Consider the following 27960-nt stretch of genomic DNA (forward strand, 5'->3'; position numbering starts at 1 on the left):
TAGGTAGCGGGTATTGGTCCTGTAGTGAGAAACGATTAATAGTTACTTTGTAATCGCCGCAAATCCTGACTGTGCCATCACTTTTGAGTATTGGAACAATCGGGCTGGCCCACTCGCTGAATTCCACTGGGGAGATGATGCCCTCGCATTGCAGCCTGTCCAGCTCGATTTCCACACACTCCCTCATCATGTGAGGTACCGCTCGCGCCTTGTCGTGAATGTGTCTGGGACCAAGTGGATCCGCACCTTCGCCCCAGAAAAGTTTCCAATGCCTGGCTCAAAAAGGGAAGGAAATTTGTTAAAAACCTGATTACATGAGGCCTCATCGACATGTGATAGCGCTCGGATGTCAACCCAGTTCCAGCAGATTTTGCCCAGCCAGCTCCTTCCAAGCAGTGTGGGGCCATCACCCGGGACAATCCAGAGTGGCAGTCCGTGCACCGTGCCCTCGTAGATGACCTTGGCCATGGCGCTGCCCAGGACAGTGATAAGCTCTTTGGTATACGTCCTCAGTTTCGTGTGGACGGGGCTCAGGGCTGGTCTGAATGCCTTGTTGCACCAGTCTCTCAAACATCTTTTTACTCATGATGGATTGGCTAACGCCAATGTCCAGTTCCATGGCTACGGGTAAGCCATTCAATTTTACGTTTAGCATTATAGGTGGACATTTCATCGAAAATGTGTGCACCCTGTGTACTTCAGCATATGCCTCCTCTCTCTCAGACTCGAAATTGCTTTGATCCACCATGGACCGATCTTCCTCTGCCATGTGGTGGTTAGCAGGTTTTGCAGAGCTTGCAGCTCATTTGCAAGCTCGTTGGAGATGCCCCATTATTCCACAGCTCTTGCAAACATTCCCTTTGAAGCAGCATGAATAGGCTGAATGGAAGCCTCCAAAACGCTAACAAGGTGTGAATTGCCCTGCATTCATCCTTTGTTGGGGACTCTGAGTCATCTGGGTTACCTGAGGCCTGCTGGCAGTTGTAGACTCGTGGGTTCTGCCCTGTACATTTCTGCTCGCAAAAACAGTTCCAATTAATTTATGAACATTGCTAGCAATTGTGTGCTGAGAGATTTGTTTGGTGGTATCACTGGTGGACATAAACGCCTGTGCTATTGCAATGGCCTTCCTGAGGGTCGGTGTCTCTACAGTCAAAAGTTTTCGTAGGCTGGTCTCGTGGCCAATGCCCAGTACAAAAAAGTCTCTGAGCATTTGCTCCAGGTAGCCATCAAACTCACATTGTCCTGTAAGTCGACTTATCTATGGGTTTCACCGGAGCCAGAAGATTCTTCATGAGGCTGTAGGTCGGTGCCCTGCAGACCGTGAGGAGGACCGCTCTCCTTTTTGCAGCGCTTCCTTCTCCATCCAGCTTGTTGGCTACAATGTACTGGTCTAACCGTTCGACATAGGCTTCCCAGTTCTCACCCTCCGAGAACTTCAGGATGCCCACAGTTTGCCGCTGCTTTGCGTTGGATTCGTATTCTCGTCGCCCGTTATTGTGTTCCCAACACAGATGAGGCTGCATACAGGGGGATTAAAGTAACAGTGACCTCAGTCTTTAATAAGACACTCCAGAGTGAGGAACAGGCCTTGGGGGCCGGCTTATATACAGTGTTCCCAAGGAATGCTGGGATCCGTTGGGACTTCAGGGGATGAGCTCCTTGGTGGCGGAACATGGGGGTGCATGCATTACAGATACACAACAGACTATATACAGCAGACACCTCAAAGCGCTGGAGAAATACCAACAGCGCTGCCTCCGCAAGATCCTGCAAATCCACCGGGAGGAAAGACGCACCAACGCCAGTGTTCTCGATCAGGCCAATGTCTCCAGCATCGAAGCACTGACCACACTCGACCAACTCCGTTGGGCGGGCCACATCGTCCGCATGCCTGACACAAGATTCCCAAAGCAAGCGCTCTGTTCGGACCTCCTACGCGGTAAGCGAGCCCCAGGTGGGTAGAGGAAACGTTACAAGGACACCCTCAAAGCCTCCTTGATAATGTGCAACACCCCCACTGACACCTGGGAGTCCCTGGCCAAAGACCGCCCTAAGTGGAGGAAGAGCATCTGGGAAGAGCGCTGAGCACCTCGAGTCTCGTTGCCGAGAGCATGCAGAAACCAAGCGCAACAGCGGAAGGAGCGTGCGGCAAACCAGACTCCCCACCCAACCTTTCCTTCAACCACTCTCTGCCCTACCTGTGATAGAGACTGTAATTCCTGTATTGGACTGTACAGTAAGCTGAGAACTCACTTTTAGAGTGGAAGCAAGACTTCCTCGATTTCGAGGGACTGCCTATGATGATGAGGAGGCAGGAGCATGTGGAACAACATCACTGAAAAATAGCTGCTTCCCGTCCTCTCCTGGTGCAGTGGGACCTCCTTGGCCCCATCCACCCCAGCGCTACCTGCCACTGACTTCAGCCGCTCCCGATCCTGCTGCTGATCCTTGCCGGTTTATCAACTTTGACCTTGTGCTGCCTGTCCTTCCCCGTTCCTGGGCTTGCTTGGCTTGGCTGCTGTGAAACATGTCTGTTTACTTTATAAACACTGAGCGCTTCAAAATAAACAATTACTCAAGCAGATATATTGGGCCAAACCTTGCTGGAAAAGTAACAGCGCATTCCCAACACCATTATTAATACGTAGGATCTTGTGGAGACATCGTTGGTGGTATTTCTTCAGCAACTTGAGATGTCTACTGTACATGGTCCATGTCTCTGAGCCATACAGGAGGGCGGGTATTACTACAGTCCTGTAGACCATGAGCTTGGTGGCAGTTTTGAGGGCCTGGTCTCAGGCGGCCGAAGGCTGCACTGGCGCACTGGAGGCGGTGTTGGATCTCATCGGCGATGCCTGCTCTTGTTGATGGGAGGCTCCCGAGATATGGGAAGTGGTCCACAGTGTCAAGGGCCGCGCTGTGGATCTTGATGACTTGGGGGCAGTGCTATGCGGCGAGGACAGGCTGGTGGAGGACGTTTGTCTTACGGATGTTTAGCATAAGCCCCGTGCTTTCATACGCCTCAGTAAATCCGTCGACCATGTCCTGGAGTAGGATCCGCAAGATCCTACAAATCCCCTGGGAGGACAGACGCACCAACATATTAGCGTCCTCGGCCAGGCCAACATCCCCAGCATTGAAGCACTGACCACACTTGATCAGCTCTGCTGGGCAGGCCACATTGTTCGCATGCCAGACACGAGACTCCAAAAGCAAATGCTCTACTCTGAACTCCTTCACGGCAAACGAGCCAAAGGTGGGCAGCGAAAGCGTTAAAAGGACACCCTCAAAGCCTCCCTGATAAAGTGCTACATCCCCACCGACACCTGCAAGTCCGTGGCCAAAAACCGCCCTTAGTGAAGGAAGTGCATCCGGGAGGGCGCTGAGCACTTTGAGTCTCATCACCGAGAGCATGCAGAAATCAAGCGCAGGCAGCGGAAAGAATGTGCGGCAAACCAGTCCCACTCTCCATTCCCTCAAGGAATATCTGTCTCACCTGTGGCAGAGTCTGTGGCTCTCGTATTGGACTGTTCAGCCACCTAAGGACTCATTTTAAGAGTGGAAGCAAGACCTCCTCGATTCCGAGGGACTGCCTATGATGATTAATACATAGATCGGCCAGCAAGGATGAAGATGTGGAGGGGTGTGGACAAAGCAGTCGCTTGATCAGCATTACGTCCACTAGCTTAAACATCTATGGCCGGCAAACTGTAGTTACAGTGTGTACCATCTCAACAAGACTTATTCAACAGCTCCCCCGAAACCTGAGACCTGCACCACCGAGGGCAGCAGGTAAATGGGAACACCACCACCTCCAAGTTCCCTTCCAAGTCACACACCATCCTGATTTGAACATGTATCACTGTTCCTTCATTGTCGCTGTCGAAATCGTGGAATTCCCTCTCGAACGGCACTGTGGAGGCACCTTCCCCACACGGACTGCAGCGGTTCAAGGTGGCGGCTCACCACCACCTTCTCAACGGCAATTAGGGATGGGCAATAAATGCTGGCCTTGCCAGGGACACTCGCTTCCAAAGAATGAATTGGAAAAATTAAGTTGAGTTTTGAAAAACTTTTCAGTTGAGCAGACAACAAATTACATCAAAAGTCAAAAGCAAAATACCGCGGATGCTGGAAGTCGGAAATAAAAATCAAAAACTGCTGGAAACACTCAGCAGGTAAGGCAGCATCTGTGGCGAGAGAAACAGAGTTAACATTTCGGGTTGATGACCCTTCGTCAGAACTGGAAAAAGTTAGAGATGTAACGGTTTTTAAGCAGGTGCAGAGGCAGGAAAAGGGGGAGGAGGAGTGGAGGAAAGAACAAATGGGAAGGAGGGGAGGATGCACACATTATATCACCTGTTTGTGTTTTACCTTTGCCTTGTGAAGCTAATTACATAGAACATAGGAACATAGAAAATAGGTGCAGGAGTAGGCCATTCGGTCCTTCGAGCCTGCACCACCATTGAATAAGATCATGGCTGATCATTCACCTCAGTACCCCTTTCCTGCTTTCTCTCCATACCCCTTGATCCCTTTAGCCGTAAGGGCCACATCTAACTCCCTTTTGAATATATCCAACGAACTGGCCTCAACAACTTTCCTTGGTAGAGAATTCCACAGGTTCACAATTCTCTGAGTGAAGAAGTTTCTCCTCATCTCGGTCCTAAATGGTTTACCCCTTATACTTAGACTATGACCCCTGGTTCTGGACTTTCCCAATATCGGGAACATTCTTCCTGCATCTAACCTGTCCAATCCTGTCAGAATTTTATTTTTCTATGAGATCCCCTCTCATTCTTCTAAACTCCAGTGAATACAGGCCCAGTCGATCCAGTCTCTCCTCATATATCAGTCCTGCCATCCCGGGAATCACCTATGTTGATCTGACTGCAAAGTTAAAATTACAGCTGTGTTAGTTGCAATAAGTCATCATCATAGGTGGTCCCGCGAACGAGGATGACATGCTTCCACGAGAGTTCACAGATGTTTCAATGAAGGACCTGATGTTCCAGTCCTGAACTCTAATTGAGAGGGTGGAAGATGCCTGTACGTGGATTTTTTTTAATACGTGGTGACTGTTGCATACCAACCACCACACGGGCTTGACAGAGCTAGGCTTTTACCCAGTGGCAAGGGTTAACCAGGACGATTAGAGACTTGCTCTGCTGCACGGACCTAGTGCGCGCACATATCGCAGTGTGGGCAGGCCCGTGCTGCCCCTGGGCCCTCGGCTCTTCTGGGCCCCGTACCCTCATTCGCCGCACCTTCGCCCACGATGCAATAAGTACACAGACGGCAGTTACTGTACTTGGGCAAACTTTGAGGTTTCCTGCATTTCTTTACTGCCAGACCCTAGTTCTCCCCAATGTCCCGCTTGGTACTGCCAGACTTCACCCCTCCCCCCACTCCCTACATGTTGCCAGACCCGTGTTCCTCTACTCCCTGCTCTTCCTGGCTCCAGATGCTTGAGAAAAAGGAAAATGCAGTCCTGGTCTTCTTCCAGCTGTGCTCGAGGGGGGGGGAATATATATAATTGTGGTTCTCCTTCCTGCTCTTTAGCAACAGACCTTAGTTCAACTTGAGATTTGCACTTTCTGGCTCTGCAAACGTAGCTGCTGAAAGTGAAACGAAAGGCTGCTTACAAAAGTAAACTACAAACTCTGCTCTGCTTCCCGCTTTTCCAGGTTCTCTGATTTAAAAAAAATACTCCGTTGCTGCTTCAGACTTGTTTAAAAAAATAAAACCCGGGCTCCCAGCGGTTAATTTTTAAGAAACAAATTGTTATATTTTCCATATTTGAATAAAGCAGCGCACCTTCCGACTCTTTGTGACTAACAGTGTGTGTTTGTACGTACGTACGTGCGTGTATATCCGTTCTACAGACCCCAGACTACCCACGAGCGACATCACAGGATATTTACCGATGGTTACAAAAGGTCTTGCATCTCCGGCATTGAAAATGCCCCAGGTGCGAAGTACGTCACACTGGCATCTGATCAGCTCAAATGTCACATTCATAAACTAGCAACCGATCAGATAGAAAGCCACGGACAAGTGCCCTTACCTTGATCATTTCTTCCTTCAAGGTGAGGAACACGTAGGTGCCAGTTTAGTCAAACTTGCAACATCAATTAGTATCTAATTGTCTGGGGCCTGTGGAATGGTTATACATGCACGTAAGTAACACAGTTAGTCATAGAGTCGGAAGATACGATGCTTTATTCAAATATGGAAAATATACCAATTTGTTTCTTAAAAATTAACCGCTGGGAGCCAGGATTTTATTTTCTTTCAACAAGTCAAGGTGTGCCTATTTGCAGCAATTAAACGTTGTGGCTTTTAAGGCTCGCATAGAATTACAAAGGGGGAGAAATTGGGATCGTTGGCACCTTCCCTTGGTGCTAATGGGGCGCAGACGACTTTTCGCCCGGGTTCAGGGGCGCTAACCACTCCTGCTAAATTCGGCGGGGGTTTAGCGGCGGCGGTAACCAGTAACCCCCGCCCTGCTCCGCTGCGCCGGCAATGACTACATCATCACCTTGCGCAGCGTCCCCTTTTTGCCCCGGAACAAAAAAAAGCTGCGCCGGGCGACGGCAGCATCAGCTTCAGGGAGCATGACCGGGACGGCAGGAGGCTCGCAGGGCGCTAGTGAAAGGGGAGGTGTCGGCCATCTTGGAAATAAAATGTCGTCCTTTTCCTGAGCGCCCCGAGCCTCCGTGCCACAATCTGGCAGCCCGGCACTCCGCTTGAGTGCGCAGCGCTGCGCCCCGCTCTGTTTTGCTCCCGCCACGTGAGCGCCCCAGAGAGGAAGTAGAGCGCTTTACTTCCTCTCTGGAGCAGTAACTCCAATTTCGAGAGCGGAGTGGGGCTTCCCCGCTTGGCTCACAAAATCCCGCCTCGCCGATGTTACTGTCCCTAAATGGGACGCAACGGAATTTTTCCCCCATAGAATGTACAGCACAGAAACACGCCATTTGGCCCAGCTGGTCCATATCGGTGTTTGTGCTCCACACGTGCCTCCCCCCACCCCTACTGCATTGAACCCCATCAGCATATCCTTCCAAGCTTGTTACTCATCATCGTAGGCAGTCCCTCGGAATCGAGGAAGACTTGCTTCTATTCCTGAAGTGAGTTCTTTGGTGGCTGAACAGTCCAATACGAGAGCCACAGACTCTGTCACAGGTGGGACAGATAGTCATTGAGGGAAGGGGGGAGTGGGTCTGATTTGCCGCACGCTCCTTCCGCTGTCTGCGCCTGACCTCTTCATGCTCGCGGCATTGAGATTCAAAGAGCTCAGCGCCCTCCCGGATGCACTTCCTCCACCTAGGGCGGTCTTTGGCTTGGGACTCCCAGGTGTCAGTGGTGATGTCGTCCTTTACCAGGGAGGCTTTGCGGGTGTCCTTGTAACGTTTCCGCTGCCCACTTTTGGCTCGTTTGCTGTGAAAGGAGCTCCGCATAAAGCATTTGTTTAGGGAGTCTCCTGTCTGGCATGCGAACTGTGTGGCCTGCCCAGCGAAGCTGATCGAGTGTGGTCAGTGCTTCAATGCTGGGGATGTTAGCCTGGACAAGGATACTAATGTTGGTGCGCCTCTCTTCCCAGGGGATTTGCAGGATCTTGCGGAGACATCGTTGGTGATACATCTTCAGCGACTTAAGGTGTCTTCTGTACATTGTCGATGACTCTGATCCATACAGGAGGGTGGGTATTACTACAGCCCTGTAGACCATGAGCTTGGTGGTAGATTTGAGGGCCTGGTCTTCGAACACTCGTTTCCTCAGGTGCCCGAAGGCTGCACTGGAGGCAGTGTTTAATCTCTGCATCAATGTCTGCCTTTTGTTGATAAGAGGCTCCCGAGGTATGGGAAACGGTTTACGTTGTCGAGGGCCGCGCCATGAATCTTGATGATTGGGGGGCAGTGCTGTGCGGCGGTGACAGGCTTGTGGAGGACCTTCGTCTTACGGATGTTAAGCGTAAGGCCCATGCTTTCATATGCCTCGGTGAATACATCGACTATGTCCTGTAGTGCAGCCTCTGTATGTGCACAGACGCAGGCGTTGTCCGCGTACTGTAGCTCAACGACAGAGGTTGGGGTGGTCTTGGACCTGGCCTGGAGACGACGAAGGTTGACCAGCTTCCCACTGGTTCTGTAGTTCAGTTCCACTCCAGCGGGGAGCTTGTTGACTATGAGGTGGAGCATGGCAGCGAGGAAGATTGAGAAGACGGTTGGAGCGATGACGCAGCCCTGTTTGACCCCGGGCTGGACGTTAAAACAGATCCACTTAGCAGCAGAATGATTGTGCATTACACAGTATAGTATTCCTGTTGTGAAACAGTGTATCTTCCAATTTACCACGAGCAATGCCGTGGCAGTTCGTTATTATTACAAATGCTTGTGGTGAAGACTCAGCAGCGTGAGTGATTGCAAAATCATCTCGTGGTTGTGTTCCGAACATGCGGGTTACTGGATGCTGGCAAGCACGCATGAAATAATGTGCTAATAGCATTATGTAAGCTGGATTAATTAAAAATGATACAGGGCTGTAGATGTTTTATTGTGTTCCGAACACAGATGAGGCTGCACACAGGGAGGTTAAAATAACAGTGACCTCAGTCTTTATTAAGACACTCCAGATTGAGGAACAGACCTTTGGGGCCAGCTTATATACAGTGCTCACAAGGGATGCTGGGATCCCTTAGGACTTCAGGGGATGCACTCCCTGGTGGCGGAATATGGGAGTGCATGCTTTACAGATGCTCAATATCACCCCCCCCCCTCCGAAAGTCAAAGTGAAAACTATGTACAAGGTGAGGCGGTCGGGAGCCTTTCTTTCCCTGGTGGACCGCCTCGGTACAAATGTCTGTTCTGGTGTGTTGGCTGTGCCCTCGCTGGGCTGGCGTGTTGTTGGCCCTGCAGGGCTGCTAGGTGAGCGTGGCCTTGCTGGGCTGTTGGGCATGATGGGTTCGATTTCCTGGTCCGGTGTGGTGTCGTTGATTCTTTGGGTGTGTGTTGTGGGCTCAAAAAAGGTGATGTCTGCTGTGGGTTGTTCAGGGCAGTCTGTGAACCGCAGCCTCGTTTGGGAGGTTAAAGTAACAGTGACCTCAGTCTTTAATAAGACACTCCAAAGTGAGGGACAGGCCTTAGGGGCCGGCTTATATACAGTGCTCCCAAGGGATTCTGGGATCCCTTGGGACTTCAGGGGATGAACTCCCTGATGGCAGAACATGGGAGTGCATGCTTTACAGATACAGAGCAGATGTCAAATGTGCTATTTGCGTATCTGAGCAGATCTGTGTGTGTATGTGTAAGAACATATGAAATAGGAGCAGGAGTGGGTCATTTGGACCCTCGAGCTTGCTCCACCATTTAATACGATCACGGTTGATCTGATCATGGACTCAGCTCCACTTCCCTGCCTGCTCCCCATAACCCTTTATTCCCTTATCGCTCAAAAAGCTGTCTGATGCGTTCATAATAAAGGATGAAACTAAGTACTGTGAACAAAGAGCAAGTGTGACCTTACCTCCTTTTAATAAGACTCCAGAGTGCAGGTACCTCGTGGGTGGCCTGCTTATATACTGTGCTCCCAAGGGATGCTGGGATCCCTTGGGACTCCCAACGGGTAGACCCTCTGGTGGTAGTGTGATACAGGTGACGAGGGTTAAATCCATAACACTGTCTATCTCCGCCTTAAATATATTCAGTGACCCAGCCTCCACATCTCCCTGGGGTGGAGAATTCCACAGATTTACAACCCTCAGAGAAGAAATTCCTCCTCATCTCTGTTCAAAATGGGCGACCCCTTATTCTGAGACTATGTCCCTAGTTCTAGATTCCCCCACGAGGGGAAAAATACTGTCTGCATCCACCTTGTCCAGCCCCCTCAGTTTCTTTTATATTTCAATAAGGTCACCTCTCATTCTTCTGAACTCCAATGTTGTGTTTTATTTTCTCATTACGAAGTGCTTGAATGTGACCTTCACCTTTGCATGTTTAATTTGGTTGTTGAGTTTGCAATACAGGGGCTGAAATTCAGGTCTGCCCGGAAACTGATCGCACCAACTGCTGTTGAAGTGTTTTTTCCCGCTGCTGTGGATGAGGCGGCCTCTTTCGCGAAAGTCAGCTCTGTGGTAATATTTTTGGAGCGGGCTGGAAGCTGGTCATACTGGAGGCGGACGTAGGGCGCTAAGCGCTCTGTCGGGGCGGAAGTGGATGTGGGACGGGCGTCTCCGCCGCCTGCCGCTGATGACATCATTACACGTGTGCATCACCGCGGCTCTCGCCTTCACTTACAGGGAAGAAGGGCCTTCGCCATTTTTAAACTTCGGTCCACTGGGCCACCGGGAGGGTTTCGGCCGGGCCAGTGGCTTGGGCCGAGAGGGGGGGGCATGTCGGGCTGCCGGTTGGTGGCCTGGCCGAACCCGGGGGGGGGGGGGGGGCATAATTGTCGTCCCAACCTGGCAGTCGGCCGACAGAAAAACACAAACATGGCGGCCGCGGCAGTGCGCCCTCCCCTTGAATGAGCGCCGCACCGCCAGTGTTGCACACGCTGAAAACCCAGCGCACTATTGGGGGCATCGCGCGGCAGGATGAAGATTTTTCCAGGTGAATTTGGCTGGAGGTGCGGGAGGTCGGCGATGTGCGCTTTGATGACGCACTCCGGAAGGGTCGGCAGCAGCGGGGTGGAAGTTGGGACCGACGGAAAAAGCACCAAGGTGAATTTCGTTGGCGGCGGCCATTTGACCGCAAATTGGCGGCCATCCGACTCGCCGCCTGGCTGCCGCTTTCTGACAGTAAGAGGCCTTTTCGGGAGGCTGAATTTCGGCCCCACGGTCTTAACGTTTGCTCTGCCCCACCCCCTCCCTTCTATCCTAATCGACCCATTTCTATTCCTTCTTGGTGCCCATCCGTTCTCGTCTCCTCACTGGATAGCACTCGAGATGTTTTCCGGATGTGAAGAACACTATGTAAGTTCTATCTTTTTCCATTCTTGTTTCTTTATCATGTCCCATTCCCGGTGAAGGGCACGGGGAAGAGACAGTGTATCTCAGTGAGATTTTTTTCCCAAACTGGGCATCAGTGCACCAGGTGTGTAAAGCGGAGTGCTTGAGTTAATTACTTGGAGAATTTGTTAATGGAAAGAGAGAAGTGGGGCAAATTCATCTGCAAACAGCCTCATTCATTGAACAAGCCAATTTGTTTAAAAACAAGTCTTTTTTCTCGCCTTAATCAAAGTATAGAAATGTTAACATTAGTTTTATTTTGTAATTGCTTTTCTAAAGTTTCTGTTGCCCCCTCCAAAAGGTGCTTACTAATACTAGAGTACAGTTCCACATTGCAGGCAATCTCCCACTATCCCACCCGTTCTCCATGTGTGAGTTATACAAATGACTGTAGGCAGGGCTGTTCTGTTGGAGGGGAAAGGGGAAAAGTCATCACATCTGACTGACCCCAATCCAGTCTTGACGTGAAGTTTGCATAATACACGCAGTGATCCTATCCTGACCATACACACTTTTCACCAGTGCCGAACAGAGATCACTAAATGCCTACCATGAACATTTCTCTCAACCACGCCCGGCACCGCCCACCGCTTCTTCCCCCCCAAACACAATAAAGCCCGAGGCCAATAATAGTACTTGTACTACTCCCATGGTTAAGATGGGCTAGCTCTGCAAGGTTCTAAAGATCTTCGCACCGCACTGTGCAGAACACTTACCCATTGAATGTGATCAATTTGATTGTTGCACTTCAGTAAGTGAGAAAAAAACCTCCCTACAATGATGACATTCTCAGAACTGTAACTGTAACTGAGGACAATGATGACATTCTCAGAACTGTAACTGTAACTGAGGACAGACCAAGATGAAGATAAGCCTGTTGCCAGTCTGAGTTCAGAGCAGCTTACATGACCAGTATTCTATAGACTGTAAAGATGTTTGGCCCCACAAACCTAAGAGTTCACCTGCTCCAGATAAGTGGAGTAGGTCATTCGAGCCTGCACCACCATTGAATATGATCATGGCTGATCATGCAACTTTAGGAGCCCATTCCTGCTTTCTCTCCATACCCCTTGATCCCTTTAGCCGTAAGGGCCACATCTAACTCCCTTTTGAATATATGTAATGAACTGGCCTCAACAACTTTCTGTGGTAGAGAATTCCACAGGTTCACAATTCTGAGTGAAGAAGATTTTCCTCATCTCGGTCCTAAATGGCTTACTCCTTATCCTTAGACTGTGACCCCTGGATCTGGACTTCCCCAACATCGGGAACATTCTTCCTGCATCTAACCTGTCCAATCCCGTCAGAATTTTATATGTTTCTATGAGATCCCCTCTCATTCTTCTAAATTCCAGTGAATATAAGCCTAGTCAATCCAGTCTTTATTCATATGTCAGTCCTTCCATCCCGGGAATCAGTCTGGTGAACCTTCGCTGCACTCCCTCAATAGCGAGTGTTAGGATTTCACATTTAGCCCCATTGTCTCGATATCTGGCACGGGCTCGACGGGCCGAATAGCAGCCTCCTGTGCTGTAACGTTCTATGATTTCAGCATCAAATGTTTCCTGTTTAGCATTTGTTTACATGGATAGTGTTCCTATTGGATAGTGTTCTGTTCCTGCCGATTCAAACTCAGGGGAACAGAACATAATCCCTCCTGGGTCATGTAAATGTTTCTGTCTCTGCTTACATAAACTCATTCCATGCACCATAATTCTTTGTCAAGTTAGTTGTTCAACTGTGCAAGTTGCAGAAGGATGTGCTCCAGTTTCCTCCTGGTTTCAGCCGATCGAGGTTGAGGGAATACCCTTTTTCTGAGCGTGGTCGGAATTTGTTGGTACAGGCAACAATGGGGCTTTTTTATCTGTTGGTTCAACCTCTGTTCATGCTCTTACTAATCGAGTCCATACTTCCCATGCTCATTAATGTTTTTGAAAGCATTATCCAGCTGATTCTTTGCGTGTTAGGCAAGGGTATTAAAGGTTACAGAACCAAGGCGGGTCCGTGGTGGTGAGGTGCAGATCAGCCATGATCTAATTGAATGGTGGAACAGGCTCGAGGGGCTGAATAGTCTCCTCCTATTCCTGTGCTTTGGTTAAAGAAAGACTTGCATTTATATAGCACCTTTCACATCCACCGGATCTCTCAAGGCGCATTACAGCCAATTAAGTACTTTTGGAGTGTAGTCACTGTTGTAATGTGGGAAATGCAACAGCCAATTTGCGCACAGCAAGCTCTCACAAACAGCTATGTGATAATGAGCAGATAATCTGTTTTTATGTTGATTGAGGGATAAATATTGGAAAGGACACCGGGTTAACTCCCCTGCTCTTGTTCAAAATAGTGCCAGGGGATCTTTTATATCCACCTGAGAGAGCAGACGGGACCTCGGTCTAACGTCTCATCTGAAAGACGGCACTTCCGACAGTACAGCACTCCCCCAGTACTACACTGGAGTGTCGGCCTAGATTTTTGGGCTCCAGTCTCTGGAGTGGGACTTGAACCCACAAACTTCTGACTCAGAGGCAAGAGTGCTACCCACTGAGCCACTGGTTGACACAGGCTACAAGACCTCTTCTCGTTCACACGAAACATAGGTCTCCTGGAGCTTAAACCAAGCCCACTTACTCGTTTCAAATAGATCTTGGTCGATGCGATCATTGATTTTATACTGGGTGCTTTTCGTTACAAATTTAAAGGACGTTATGCACAGCCTCAAATGCAGAAGAGAGGAAGCGACTGTTGGATTTCTGCACTCTGCATGGATTGCAAATTGCCTCCTCCCTGTCCCTTCTATTCCAGGTGAGAAGACCGAGAGTGCGAAAGTCGCGAGGAGTGATTTACCATCACCTTTTAACATTTTTTGGTATTTGATTTTTGTTCCACCTCTTTCTGGATAATGCTTTCTGTCAGGGATTATATTGCAGTCATGCAGTGCTGTGAGGCCATGTGTCGCACACTCATCTCTTGAATTGCAGCATTAATGTCAATTTGAATTTGCTGTGTTGAATCTGTAAACAAAACCCCACAAACTATCCTACCACAAACACATCACTTGTAAGCAGGAAAATGTAGATCACCTTGAAATAACACATTGCTCCGTTATCACATTTGATGGCTCTGCTACGCAAACCAACATACAACATCACCTTTTATACCCCTGGTCCAAAAATAATGGCCATTTCCAAGTGATTGTCCAAAGTTTGTTCTTTCTGTGTTACTGATTGTTTGGCTCAGTTCTCAGGAAAAATCTTTTCTCAGTTGGTGTATTTTCAGTCATTGACACAGTTTTCTTTTCCCCACTTGTAATTTTAATTGTTAAACTTCCTTTAAATTTAAGATAATGGGCTAAAAATTCATTCCAGCCCGGTTTGAGGCGGTGACACCACTTAGTGGTGAACTTTAACGCCAGGTGAGGCTTACCGGCTCCAACCGGGAAATTAATCTTAAACGCCCCAAGAGGGGAGTGGAGCGCTAACTGAAGCGTTCCAGACTCATCTTAGGGCGCTGACGGGGCGGTAACGCGGGATACCGGCATCTGAGTGCCTAAAGAGGACGTGAGGTGGTCCAGGCAACAACTGCAAGGAAATGGAAGAAACGTTGGCACCAGTCTTCTTGAGGTCAGAAAGGTCAGTAACTGTAAATGAAGTGCAATCTGAACACTTACCTGGTCAGTCCTTCAGATATTGCCCCAGGATCCGCTTTGCAACACCTCCTTTCCCTGTCGGGAGTAACGCTACGGCAGGCGAGAGCAGTCAGGTTAGTGAACGCGGCACGAAGAGGGCGATGGATGCGCGTGACGTCACCAAGTGGGTGGCGCTAGAGTGCGCAGTGCTAAACGACCAGTGGCGTTAGCGGCAGGCTGTCATAGCTCAGCGCTCGAGTGGTAGGTGCTGAGCGGCTCATTAGTGCCCCTCTCGGGCGCCAACGGGTGGCGCTAAGCTGACGAATTTCGAGCCCAAAGTGTATAAATCTGTTCTCTTCTGATGGCCAATGCCAGTTTCCCCTCGCTTTCAGTTTTGTTTTCATTTTAAATTCTGTCAAACCACTTCAGTGCCAGTTGATTTTTAACTTTTAAGAGGATGTGATGCTCAGGGTGGTGCAGAGGTTGACCGTGGATGTGAGTCTAGGTCCACTCAAACTGTTTAAGGAGCGAGTTAGTTGGTTTGCAAGCTTTTCTCCCCCTCATTTTAACCACTGAACATTAACAAAAAAGGAAGGCTTACACAGCGGATGTTGCATTTAGTTTGCATTTTAATCCCATTTTATTTTCTTAACCAATAAATTTTAGGTAGAGAACCTTCGAAAGTCCACAATTAAGAAATAAGGGGATCCAGTGTAGAGATTAACTATTGCCTTTTAGCTGAGAATCTTGTGTAAAGCAAAAGCAGATATCCTTAGATCTGTTCAAAGCGGAGTAAGAGAATAAAACTACTTCTGGAGGATGTGGGGATTGACGTTTATCTTGTCGCCATTATGGAGCCATATATCACCATTGACAAACTCCATTTAACCCATCAACCAGCACAGCAGAATGTTTTCTTTGCTTTCCTCGTGGACATTTTTATAGCAAATGGCCTAGAATTCAGGTGTCCATTATGATAGGCTGAAGGGTAATATGGACAGCTATCTCCTCAATGGCGGTGGCTATTCTGATGTTTGATGGCAGCCCAAGGTTCATAGATGAAGTTGAAGACGTCCTCAGCATCTCCAAGAATAATGGAGCTTTACATTTAATGCCTGAGGTCCACCTGGAGTTTTGGCCGTAGTCTTCCTTTCTGAACAAACGTGCGATAACTATGTGTTTTGATTTTTCTTTTTACCTCGTACTGAGATCATAGTTCTCCCTCTACTGCCCAAAATTGCTGACTGCACCTCAAAGTAGTGTTAAAAGATGTATGCAAGATTAATGTGATATGTCAAAAGTCATCATCATCATAGGCAGTCCCTCGGAATCGAGGAAGACTTGCTTCCACTCTTAAAATGAGTCCTTAGGTGGCTGAACAGTCCAATACGAGAACCACAGTCCCTGCCACAGGTGGGACAGACAGTGGTTGAAGGAAAGGGAGGGTGGGACAGGTTTGCAGCACGCTCTTTCCGCTGCCTGCGCTTGATTTCTGCATGCTCTCGGCGATGAGACTCGAGGTGCTCATCCCAGATGCACTTCCCCGACTTAGGGCGGTCTTTGGCCAGGGACTCCCAGGTGCCGATGGAGATGTTGCACTTTATCAGGGGGGCTTTGAGGGTGCCCTTGTAACGTTTCCTCTGCCCACCTTTGGCTCATTTGCCGTGAAGGAGTTCCGAGTAGAGCGCTTGCTTTGGGAGCCTCGCGGCTGGCATGCGGACAATGTGGCCCTCCCAACAATTGTGATCAGCGTGGCTGGACATTGTTTTTTTCTCCTGGTGTTAGCTCTGAAATATGGGTACTCAAGTACTAATGTGGTTAGATACATCCAGAAACATTGTACAAGGCTCAGGACTCTATCCTTGGATGCTCGACAGGCTGAGTAGTAGCTTAAAGAGCATGGTTTGGTCCCTCACAGTCAGAGAGTCAAGTGACGCATCTCTTAAGCATGAGCACAACACTGAGTGAGCCCTGCTCAGGGGAGGAGCATGGCAATCATTTTCAGAATTGAAGGGTCTCGTTAATCTTGAATGAGATAAGAGAATCTTTGTCTATTTTTGCCCAAGGGCCCCGCAAGTCTTGTATTCTTATACTGAACAGGCTGTGCACCTTCGAGTTCAATAGGTAGAAAGCAAGGATCATTCTAGTGACCCTGTACGTACTGCAGTAATCTTGTTTCTCCCCTGATTGACCATTTGGAGATGCATTGTCTTCAGGATAACGTGACCCTTCTTGAGAATTTTAGCAGTCAGCACCAACTAGCAGGTGGCCACTTTCTAGGTTGGATTGCTAAGGTTTTAAGTACAGTGGATTCAGTAGCTGCCTCTACCCTTCCCTGTCGCTCGTCCCCTCCCCATCCCCACCACGCCGATCCTTCCTCTTGCCCTAACTCTTAACCCATGTCTTTCTCTAATTTATCTCCTGTCTCCCGTATCTGAGCTCAACTTGCCTGTGAGGCCCATTTCCTTCCCGCTTTTCCCCATTGCCACTAAATTGCTGACCATCTAACTTCCTTTCCTGGCTCCCTCATGCTAGTTGACATTGTAAACAATTCCCTCTCTTCATGAACTGTCCCCCTCCCTACTGTCGTTACACTGTCCTAAAAAAAAACACCCTTGCTCCCTCTGTTGCAAACAACATAGTCCCATCTCCAACTTTTTTTGCCTCTCAAGTCCTTCAATGTACTGTTGCCTTCCAAATCTGTGCCCATCTTTCCATCAATTCCCTTTGAATTTGTCCCTTGCCACAGCACCAAAGCTGCATGACTTGAAGATTGTGACTGTGACCATAGTGCATTAGTCTTCCTCATCCATGTTGACCTCTCTGCAGCCTTTACTATGGTTTACCACTCAATCTTTTAATGCCTTTCCCCATTGTCCGGGTCAATGAGGCTGCTTTTGCTTGGTTCAAGTCTTACCTATCTGATCGTAGCGGGCAATGGTGTTTCCATTATGTCTTTAGATGCTCTGATAATGGCTTCACAAGGCAATGTGATGTACTTAAACTGTAGTGACCTCACTCCTTTATTGATAACTCGAGAGTGAGGATCACACCTGGTGGCCTGCCTTTTATACTAGGCCAGGCACAGCTGTACAGGTAACCTACAAGTCTCCCACTGCTGTGTGCCCTCTGGTGGCACACCTTGTGATAGTGCACACAGTAACCATGTAGGATACATGACAGTTTCTTTCTTCCCCTGTGCTGTTATCACCGGAGTCCCTCAAAGATCGATCATTGATGATTTCCGCCTCCTCCTCTTTATCTACATGCTACTCCTTGGAGCCATCGTCTGCCAACTGGAGGTCAGCTTCCATATGTATGCTGATGACACCCAGCTCCACCTCTACACCACCTCTCCATGCCCTCCATTGCCACTGTGTCATCAGGCTGCTTGTCTGACCTCAAGGGGGCAATTTTAACCCCCCAAAATGGGCGGGTTTGGGTTGCAACAGTGGGAGGTTAAAGTGTTCGAAATGTGAATCCCGACTCCAGCCTGCTCACTTCCGGTTCTAACTTCCGGCCAACAGCTCCCAGGAGGCAGGTTGACACACTTCAAATATTATGATGAGGCCGCGTCCCTCATTTTGAAGCACCATTTTAAATGTAACTCTGGGCAGCTGGGTTTCCCGGGCCTTGCCTGCTGGCGAGGACGGCTGAATCCAACGTGCCTGTCTCGCCAACGTCCCGTGATCCAACCCCCCCACACAACTCTCCGACTTCCCCCACAAGGCCTCCGATTTCCTCCCCCGCTTCCACCACGGACTCCGATCCCTTCCCACAAGATCTCCAATTCCCCACTCTGTATTTCTGATACCCCGGCCCCAATCCCCAATTTCTTCTCCCCATTCTCTCTAACCCCGGATCTCTATCCTCTGACCCCGCCCAACCCGTCCCTCTGACTTTACGATCTCCGATCCACAGCCCCCGACCTTCCCCCTCTGGTTTTCCAATCTCCATCCCCACTGCCCTCCCTCCCTCTCTCTCTCTCACTCACTCACCTCACTCACTCAGTCACACTCACTCACTCACTCACTCACTCACTCTCAATCTGACTGACTGCGGGCAGAACAAAAACGTTAATCAGGCCCTGCCATTAAATTTGGCAGGGCCTGTGTGGCCCGACCACAATCCAGCAATCCCACCCTCCCTCCCCGCCGGCGAGTTAAAATCCTTCCCGAATTTTTGGATGAACAACAATTTCTTACTGTTAGACATCGGGAAAACCGAAGCCGCTGTCTTCAGCTCCTGCCAAATATTTTGTACCCTTCCATAGTCCATTATTCTGTTCCCCGTTCTAGCCACAACCACAGGCTGAACCAGACTGTTTGAAAACTTGATGTCCTGTTTGATCCCGAGCTGAGTTAACGATTCCATATCCTCCCCATTACTAAGTGCCTACTTTCATCTCTGTAACAACTCCCACCTCTGCCCCTGCCTTCGCCTATCTGCTGCTGAAGCCCTCATCCATGCCTTTTGTCATTGTTGCTAAATAAACGTGCGTTGTTCACTTGAGTAGTCACAAAGTCAGTCGGTGTTTCTGGTTACACTCACTTTATTATTTACTTCATCATAAAAAGCAATTTGCAAGCGGAGTTTTATCAGCAGGCAGAGCACAATTAAATGAACATAAGAACATAAGAACATAAGAATTAGGAACAGGAGTAGGCCATCTAGCCCCTCGAGCCTGCTCCGCCATTCAACAAGATCATGGCTGATCTGGCCGTGGACTCAGCTCCACTTACCCGCCCGCTCCCCATAACCCTTAATTCCCTTATTGGTTAAAAATCTATCTATCTGTGATTTGAATACATTCAATGAGCTAGCCTCAGTTGCTTCCCTGGACAGAGAATTCCACAGATTCACAACCTTCTGGGAGAAGAAATTCCTTCTCAACTCGGTTTTAAATTGGCTCCCCCATATTTTGAGGCTGTGCCCCCTAGTTCTAGTCTCCCCGACCAGTGGAAACAACCTCTCTGCCTCTATCTTGTCTATCCCTTTCATTATTTGAAATGTTTCTATAAGATCACCCCTCATCCTTCTGAACTCCAATGAGTAAAGACCCAGTCTACTCAATCTATCATCATAAGGTAACCCCCTCATCTCCGGAATCAGCCTAGTGAATCGTCTCTGTACCCCCTCCAAAGCTAGTATATCCTTCCTTAAGTAAGGTGACCAAAACTGCACGCAGTACTCCAGGTGCGGCCTCACCAATGCCCTGTACAGTTGCAGCAGGACCTCCCTGCTTTTGTACTCCATCCCTCTCGCAATGAAGGCCAACATTCCATTCGCCTTCCTGATTACCTGCTGTACCTGCAAACTAACTTTTTGGGATTCATGCACAAGGACCCCCAAGCCCCTCTGCACCGCAGCATGTTGTAATTTCTCCCCATTCAAATAATATTCCCTTTTACTGTGTTTTTTTCCAAGGTGGATGACCTCACATTTTCCGACATTGTATTCCATCTGTCAAACCTTATCCCATTCGCTTAACCTGTCTAAATCTCTTTGCAGCCTCTCTGTGTCCTCTACACAACCCGCTTTCCCACTAATCTTTGTGTCATCTGCAAATTTTGTTACACTACACTCTGTCCCTCTTCCAGGTCATCTATGTATATTGTAAACAGTTGTGGTCCCAGCACCGATCCCTGTGGCACACCACTAACCACCGATTTCCAACCCGAAAAGGACCCATTTATCCCGACTCTCTGCTTTCTGTTCGCCAGCCAATTCTTGATCCATGCTAATACATTTCCTCTGACTCCGCGTACCTTTATCTTCTGCAGTAACCTTTTGTGTGGCACCTTATCGAATGCCTTTTGGAAATCTAAATACACCACATCCATCGGAACACCTCTATCCATCATGCTAGTTATATCCTCAAAGAATTCCAGTAAATTAGTTAAACGTGATTTCCCCTTCATGAATCCATGTTGCGTCTGCTTGATTGCACTATTCCTATCGAGATGTCCTGCTATTTCTTCCTTAATGATAGCTTCAAGCATTTTCCCCACTACAGATGTTAAACTAACCGGCCTATAGTTACCTGCCTTTTGTTTGCCCCCTTTTTTAAACAGGCGTTACATTAGCTGCTTTCCAATCTGCTGGTACCTCCCCAGAGTCCAGAGAATTTTGGTAGATTATAACGAATGCATCTGCTTTCACTTCCGCCATCTCTTTTAATACCCTGGGATGCATTTCATCAGGACCAGGGGACTTGTCTACCTTGAGTCCCATCCGCCTGTCCAGTACTACCCCCCCTAGTGATAGTGATTGTCTCAAGGTCCTCCCTTCCCACATTCCTGTGACCAGCAATTTTTGGCATGGTTTTTGTGTCTTCCACTGTGAAGACCGAAGCAAAATAATTGTTTAAGGTCTCAGCAATTTCCACATTTCCCATTATGAAATCCTCATTGTCCTGCCTGACACCCAGAAAATGGCTTTTCCTTATCCTCTTGAGCAAACTGCAATTTTCCCTTCTCTCGCCTGAATGATCACTTTTATTACACATTACCTGATACGGTAACCTCTTGCTTAATTCTGATCATCAACTGTTGTCGCAACAACTGTCTGGTATATTCTATTGATCGGCCATGAGCACACTAACTGACCCCATTATTTTGTATCTTTGTTGCGAGGCTAATCTTTATATCTCTCTCTCTCTCTCTCTCTCTCTCTCTCTCTCTCTCTCTCTCTCTCTCTCTCTCATATATATATATAAATATATATATATATTAATATATATATATATCTCCTCTCTATCTCTATCTCTATCTCTCCTCTCTATCTCTCTCTATCCATCTTGTACATCCAGCAGTCATCTCAAGACCTGACAATGCCATCGTTCTATTGGCTGGTCTCCGAATCTCCACTGTCCGTAAAATTCAGCTCATCCAAAACACTGCTGCCCATTTTTTAACCCGCTCCCAAGTGTCGCTCACCCCTCGCCCCTGTGCTCGCTGACCTACAATGGCCCAATGCCTCCAATTTAAAATTCTTATCCTCGCGTCTACATCCTTTCCTGATCTCGCTCCTCCAAATCTTCCCCAGCCCCACAACTCCCTCTCCCCCTGAAAACGCCACTGCTCTGAGTCTGGCCTTTCCTGCACCTCTCTCCTCCCTTCGTTACGTGAAGTGTAACTTCATACTTGAAGGTGGTCAATTAACCGTTGCCAAATGCATCAGCAATATTTCATTACTGGGCAGATATAGTACACTGATGATGCTGGCTTTATTTGAAAAATTGACTGTTGTAGTTAATAAAGAGTTGGGGGAATTCATCATCGACGGTTCCTCGAACAAGGATGGCTTCCACGAGTTCACAGATGTTTCAATGAAGGACCCGATGTTCCAGTCCTGAACTCCAATGGAGGGGGTGGAAGATACCTGTGTGTGGATTTTTTCAATGTGTGGTGACCGTTGCACACCAGCCACCACACGGGCTTGACAGAGCTCGGCCTTTATCCAGTGGCAAAGGTTAACCACTGGACCTAGTGCACACACATATCGCAGTGTGATCTGTTGGGAGAATTATGCTAAAGTTACCTAACAGAAGCATGAAGAATATAGAGTTTGAGAACATTATTTTGCTTTTGCTGTTTATAATCGCAAGAAATTCGACATTTTGGCTATTCTGTCTTGGGGACCCAGTTGGGCTATTTACCTGCAGAAAGGTAAGAGAGGGGTAAGGGGTAGATGAGCCACTCTTTTACGCTAGTTTATAACCAGTTCAAGACCATTGCTTGCAAGGACCCAGGAGGACATTTTCTTTGCTGCACATTTTCCTGCACATTTTCTTTGGTCATAGTGTGTATTTGATAAAGAAGGTACAAAAGATGGGATAGAAAAATAAACGTGAAAGATGGTGCAAGTACATTGAAATATCCAAAAATACATTAATTCATTTCTGTTTTATAAATGTTGCTATGGATTTAAATCACAAAAACGCATGGATTTAAATCACAAAAACGCATTGAAAAGCTGGCTTGCATGTCATCTCCTCCAGCAGCAGCACGACTAAGACCTAAGACAGATTATGCACACCACAAGCGTGTGGCCGGCACAGCAGACAACTAGTTATGTTGCACCTCCGCTACTTTTGGAGTTGTTTCCTGTTAAAAGCCACTTAAAATTGAGGTTCACTTGCTGCTGCAAACTTGCTGACAGAATCTTGTGATTGAAATCTTCACATTAGTCATCCTGTAGTTAAAGTAAGTTGTTACTGTATTTGGAAAAGAAAATCGAAATACAATTTTTCTGGTACATGATAGTATTTATTTGTATAATATTTTGGAATAATGTACAATCAACTGTCACCAAGTCAACTTCTGTTGATGCTTTGTGAAATTGATAAAGATTTTTACGAAAGGATATACTTGCTTTGGAGGCAGTTCAGAGAAGGTTCACTAGGTTGATTCCGGGGATGAGGGGGTTGACTTATGAGGAAAAGTTGAGTAGGTTGGGCCTCTATTCATTGGAATTCAAAAGACTGAGAGGTGATTTTATCGAAATGTATAAGATTATGAGGGGGCTTGACAAGGTGGATGCAGAGAGAATGTTTCCACTGGTGGGGGAGACTAGAACTAGAGGGCATGATCTTAGAATAAGGGGCCGCCCATTTAAGACTGTGATGAGGAGAAATTTCTTCTCTCAGAAGATTGTAAATCTGTGGAATTCACTGCCTCAGAGAGCTGTGGAAGCTGGGACATTGAATAAATTTAAGACAGAAATAGACAGTTTCTTAAACGATAAGGGGTTATGGGAGCGGGCGGGGAAGTGGACCTGAGTCCATGATCAGATCAGCCATGATCTTATTGAATGGCGGAGCAGGCTTGAAGGGCTGTATGGCCTACTCCTGTTCCTATTTCTTATGTTCTTATTACAACAGTGACTACTCTCCAAAAAATACGCCATTGGCTGTAAAGCCCTTTGGGTCATCCTGAGGTCATGAGAGGCATTGTATGAACACCATAGAAATTTATTTTTAAAAGTTAAACTCAACTCTACTGAAAGGAGTTAAGTAAATAAATGGCCACACGGCTTGTCGGGAACGTTGGTAATGACCCACCTTTAGTCAAGGGTAAATGTCTTTCGGATGAGACGTCAAACCGAGGCCTCGTCTGGCGCCTCTGGGGGGATAGTTCCAGATTTCCACTGTCCTTTGTGTGAAGAAGTGCTTCCTGACATCACCCCCTGAAGTTGTAAAGGAAGATACTCCAGCCTGGTAATTTAGCAGTTGGGGGGCAAGACGGGGGGAAATATTAGGAATGGTCAAGCTGTCATAAGCCTCATTCGTGTGCATATTTGAATATTACGGGAATCGAGGGATATGGGGACAGTGCAGGAATGTGAAGTTGAGGTCAAAGATCAGCCATGATCTCATTCAAAGGGCCGAATGGTCTACTCCTGCTTCTAATTCTTATGTCCTTAAGACCTTTATTCGAAGGGTAATTAATCTTGGGAACAATCTGTCAGGGTGGGTGTTAGAGCTAACAATATTAGGAAGCCTTAAAGTGTAGCTGGATGGGAGAGCCAGGGTACCAGAGGGATGAAGTTTGATGGGCCAAATTACATTTTCCCATCCTTTGCATTTCCAGTGCACTTACTGTTACGCTCATAATAAAGTGATACGACTGAGTACTGTATACAATGTGTAAGTGTGACCTTAGCTCCTTTTAATTAAACCCCAGAGTGCTGGTACAGTGTGGGAGGCCTGCTTATATACAGTGCTCCCAAGGGATACTGGGATCCCTTGGGACTCCAACAGGTAGGCCCTCTGGTGGTGGTATGATGCAGGTTGCCAAGGGTTACATACATAATACTTACAGTGCAAGAATTGTGTTGAAAAAGTTACTGAAAAAACAAAGCTACAAGTATTTTAATCAGCTGATTGATGTCTTCCAGTGTAAAACTTACTTCTCCAACACTTCTCGGCATCATTATAGTCTGTTTAATAATGAACACCATGAAACTGATTGAAACTTAACGCGAGTTATTTCAGTCCAATTAATGTGCAGCTCCATCTGCTTGGCTTCACTGAGGTCATATTTCACTTATAAGGTCATAACTGTATTTTACAGGTAAGGAAACATTAGGAACAGGAGTAGGCCATTCAGCCTCTTGGGCATGCTGCACCATCCAATTAGATCATGACTGATCTGCCCCTCTACTCCATTTCCCTACCGTTGTTCCATATCCCTTGATACCATTAACCAACATAAATCTCTCTCAGTCTTGAAAGCTCCAATTGTCCTAGCATCCACAGCCTTTTGAGGGAAGAGTTGCAAATTTCTACTAGCCTTTGTGTGACGTAGCTCCAATTTTAAGATTGTTATGTCCCCATGTTTTTTGATTTCCCCCACCAGAGGAAATATATTCTCCGTATCTGCCCCGCCAAATCCTTCTAACATTTTAAACTATTTCCCTTCATTACAATGTAAGGATTTAAACTCAACAACCCATTTACACAATAGATTGATATTAAAGTTGGGAGTGCCATCACTCACTTTCATTGTAACCTTCTGAAAATGGTACACTGTAAACTCCACGATCAGATAATTAATGGAGTAGATTTCAGTTGACACTGATAAATAACAGTTAATCGGGAGTTCAGAGATTAGAGTCACATATATATATGAACCTGTCTTACAGCATCGCTAGGCAAAGGAGTAAGACCAAGGGGATGGAGTATGAAAGCAGGGAAGTCTTACTACAGTTGTACAGATTATTGTGAGGCCACACCTGGAATACTGCGTGCAGTTCAGAAAAGGTTCACTAAGTTGATTCCGGAGAGGAGAGGGTTGAGTTATGAGGAAAGGTTGAGTAGGTTGGGCCTCTACTCATTGGAATTCAGAAGAATGAGAGTTGATCTTATAGAAACGTAAAAGATTATGAGGAGGTTTGACAAGATGGATGCAGAGAGGATGTTTCCACTGATGGGGGAGACTAGAACTAGGGGGCATGATCTTAGAATAAGGGGCCGCCTATTTAAAACTCAGATGAGGAGAAATTTTTTCTCCTGAAGGTTGTGAATCTGTGGAATTCGCTGCCTCAGAGAGCTGTGGAAGCTGGGACATTGAATAAATTTAAGACAGAAATAGACAGTTTCTTAAACGATAAGGGGATAAGGGGTTATGGGGAGCGGGCAGGGAAGTGGAGCCGAGTCCATGATAAGATCAGCCATGATCGTATTAAATAGCGGAGCAGGCTCGAGGGGCCTTGTCCTGCTCCTATTTCTTGTGTACAAGTAAGTACCTGTACACTACAAATAACAAAGGAGTAGATTGGGCCTATACTTTCTGGAGTTTAGAAGAATGAGAGGTGATCTCACTGAAACATAAGATTCTGACAGTATTAAATGTTGTTACTGCACTTGGTATTGTTGGTATTGCAGAGATGTTAGCTTGTGGCCTGCCGTTTAGAACGTTGGAACATACACTTAATCACGAGCTACATTTCCGTTATTTTATCTTAATGCAGCAGAACACACTTTGCACTTCCTGGAGCATCTGAGGGTTTGGCTGATAATCATGGTGCAGATTAGAGAGTTTTCTCATTCACCGAATGAAGGCAGTGAGCTTCAATTGCTGTATAAAGTCTTGGGCAAATTGGCGGGTGCAGAGGCAATGAATCCATACTGAAAGAATCGAATTGGGAACCTCGGTGAACCCTATTGTTACTGGTGTTTATAGTCCCAGCGGGTATAGTTCAAATTGAGGTCTTGAAACCTTCCTTGGCCAGCATGTGTCCCTCAGCCAACATCACCAACAACGGACTGCTCTTATTTCAGTTTTGTGGGATCTTTCTGTGTGAAAATTGGTCACTGTTTTCGACTAGGTGACCAGCTGTGACTACACTTCAAAAACAATTCTGTGGCTCCATAGTACTTTGGTCCATCCCGAGGGTGTGGGAGGCGTTATATAAATGCCGTGTCATCTTTCTTCCCATCCGCCCCCTCCACCCCCCCAACCAATTTTTTTGTTTAGCACTCTTAAGGTGTTTGCTATTTCCTTCTTAGTAAAATGGAATGATGGAGAACAAGGGCACATTCAGTGTAACTCTGCAAGGTTCATTTTACATTAGTTCACACGGTTGACATGGTTGTGGCTGAGTTCATCGAGTATGGAGTGTGAAGCATTAGCACGCAAGGACATATCGTTGTGGGAAACACTGGCCTTTGCCTTTGTGTGAAAGCCTAACTTTGACCTAAACGCCTTGCAGAACAGAAAGTAGATCACTGGATCGAAGCATGCATTGAGCGTTGACAGCACGACGGCCGATTCTTTCAAGTGATACAGCGTCCTTTTCCAAAAACAACTGGAGATGACATTTAACTGACTTAACATGTAAGGGAGCCTTACGATGTGGTAGGGAACAAAACAAACCAAGAACACAGCCAGCAGGATTAGAATGTTGTTCTTCGCCTTGGCTTGCTTCTTGAGTGAACGTGGAGATGGGGATTTGTCGAGTCGTTTTGCAGTTTGAAAGTAAAAGAAGCAAAGTGCAATTAACACACAGAGAAACAAGATTATGCAAGCAATTTGGAGGATTACATGGAAGGAAATTCCCACACCACTTCTAAATTCCAAGCATGTTGCTCTTGTACTGTTCTGTGGTGGCTTATTCCCCGTCAGGAGCATGTACGACAATCCAAAGCTGAGAAGTACACACCAGGTTCCTACGGAGAGAATCTTTGCGGACTTGAGCTTTTGAAATGCATGTATTTTGAGTGGTTTGACGATTTTCAGGTATCTGATGGCCGCAATGTATCCCAGGAAGAGAATGCTTGAATATATGTTCAAATAGAAGATGCACGTCATAAAATTGCAGTAGATTTTTCTCATTGTTGCGACTTCCTTGTACATATCTCCGATGATTCTTATCGGCAGAGACAGGACCAGCATGAAATCGGCTATGACCAGGTTCTTCAAGTAGACAATGATGCTGTTGCTGCTGGGAATGTGACAGAAGTATACCCAGAAAGCCAGGCTGTTGAGGATGGCTCCGACTGAACAAATTACCGCATAGGCAATAATCGTAAACGTCGCAATGCCATTGGAAGCCAATTGGCAAGTAGTGTTGCCAGAGGAATTTGTCCTGGTGACCATCTCGATACTTGCTGTAGGGTCAGGCATCCCAACATCTGATGGCAAGGTAGCATAAGTTACTTTTGCTGAAAGATGTCACATAACAATTTGCTAAAAGAGGCATTAGTCCTTGAAAAGCAATATGTGCTTGGGTGGGGGGGGGGGGGTTGTGTGAAGAGGGAGCGAGGGGGGGTTGAGGGAGTGAAGAGGAAGTGAGGGGGGGTGAGGGAGTGAAGAGGGAGCGA

At 47.3% G+C, this 27960-nt stretch overlaps 2 protein-coding genes across 2 annotated transcripts in view; one reads left to right on the forward strand and one right to left on the reverse strand.

Annotated features, from left to right (window-relative positions):
* LOC139266002 (mediator of RNA polymerase II transcription subunit 12-like protein) overlaps window positions 1-27960 on the forward strand; it is a 799024-nt gene that overhangs the window by 280169 nt on the left and 490895 nt on the right. The window lies entirely within an intron of this gene.
* Window positions 26666-27763, reverse strand: gpr206 (P2Y purinoceptor 14). Its single transcript, XM_070882408.1, has one exon. The coding sequence runs from the start codon at window positions 27761-27763 to the stop codon at window positions 26708-26710; it is 1056 nt and encodes a 351-aa protein (XP_070738509.1). The 3' UTR covers window positions 26666-26707.

The sequence above is a fragment of the Pristiophorus japonicus genome, chromosome 6 (genome assembly GCF_044704955.1).
Source record: "Pristiophorus japonicus isolate sPriJap1 chromosome 6, sPriJap1.hap1, whole genome shotgun sequence".
NCBI lineage: Eukaryota > Metazoa > Chordata > Chondrichthyes > Pristiophoridae > Pristiophorus > Pristiophorus japonicus.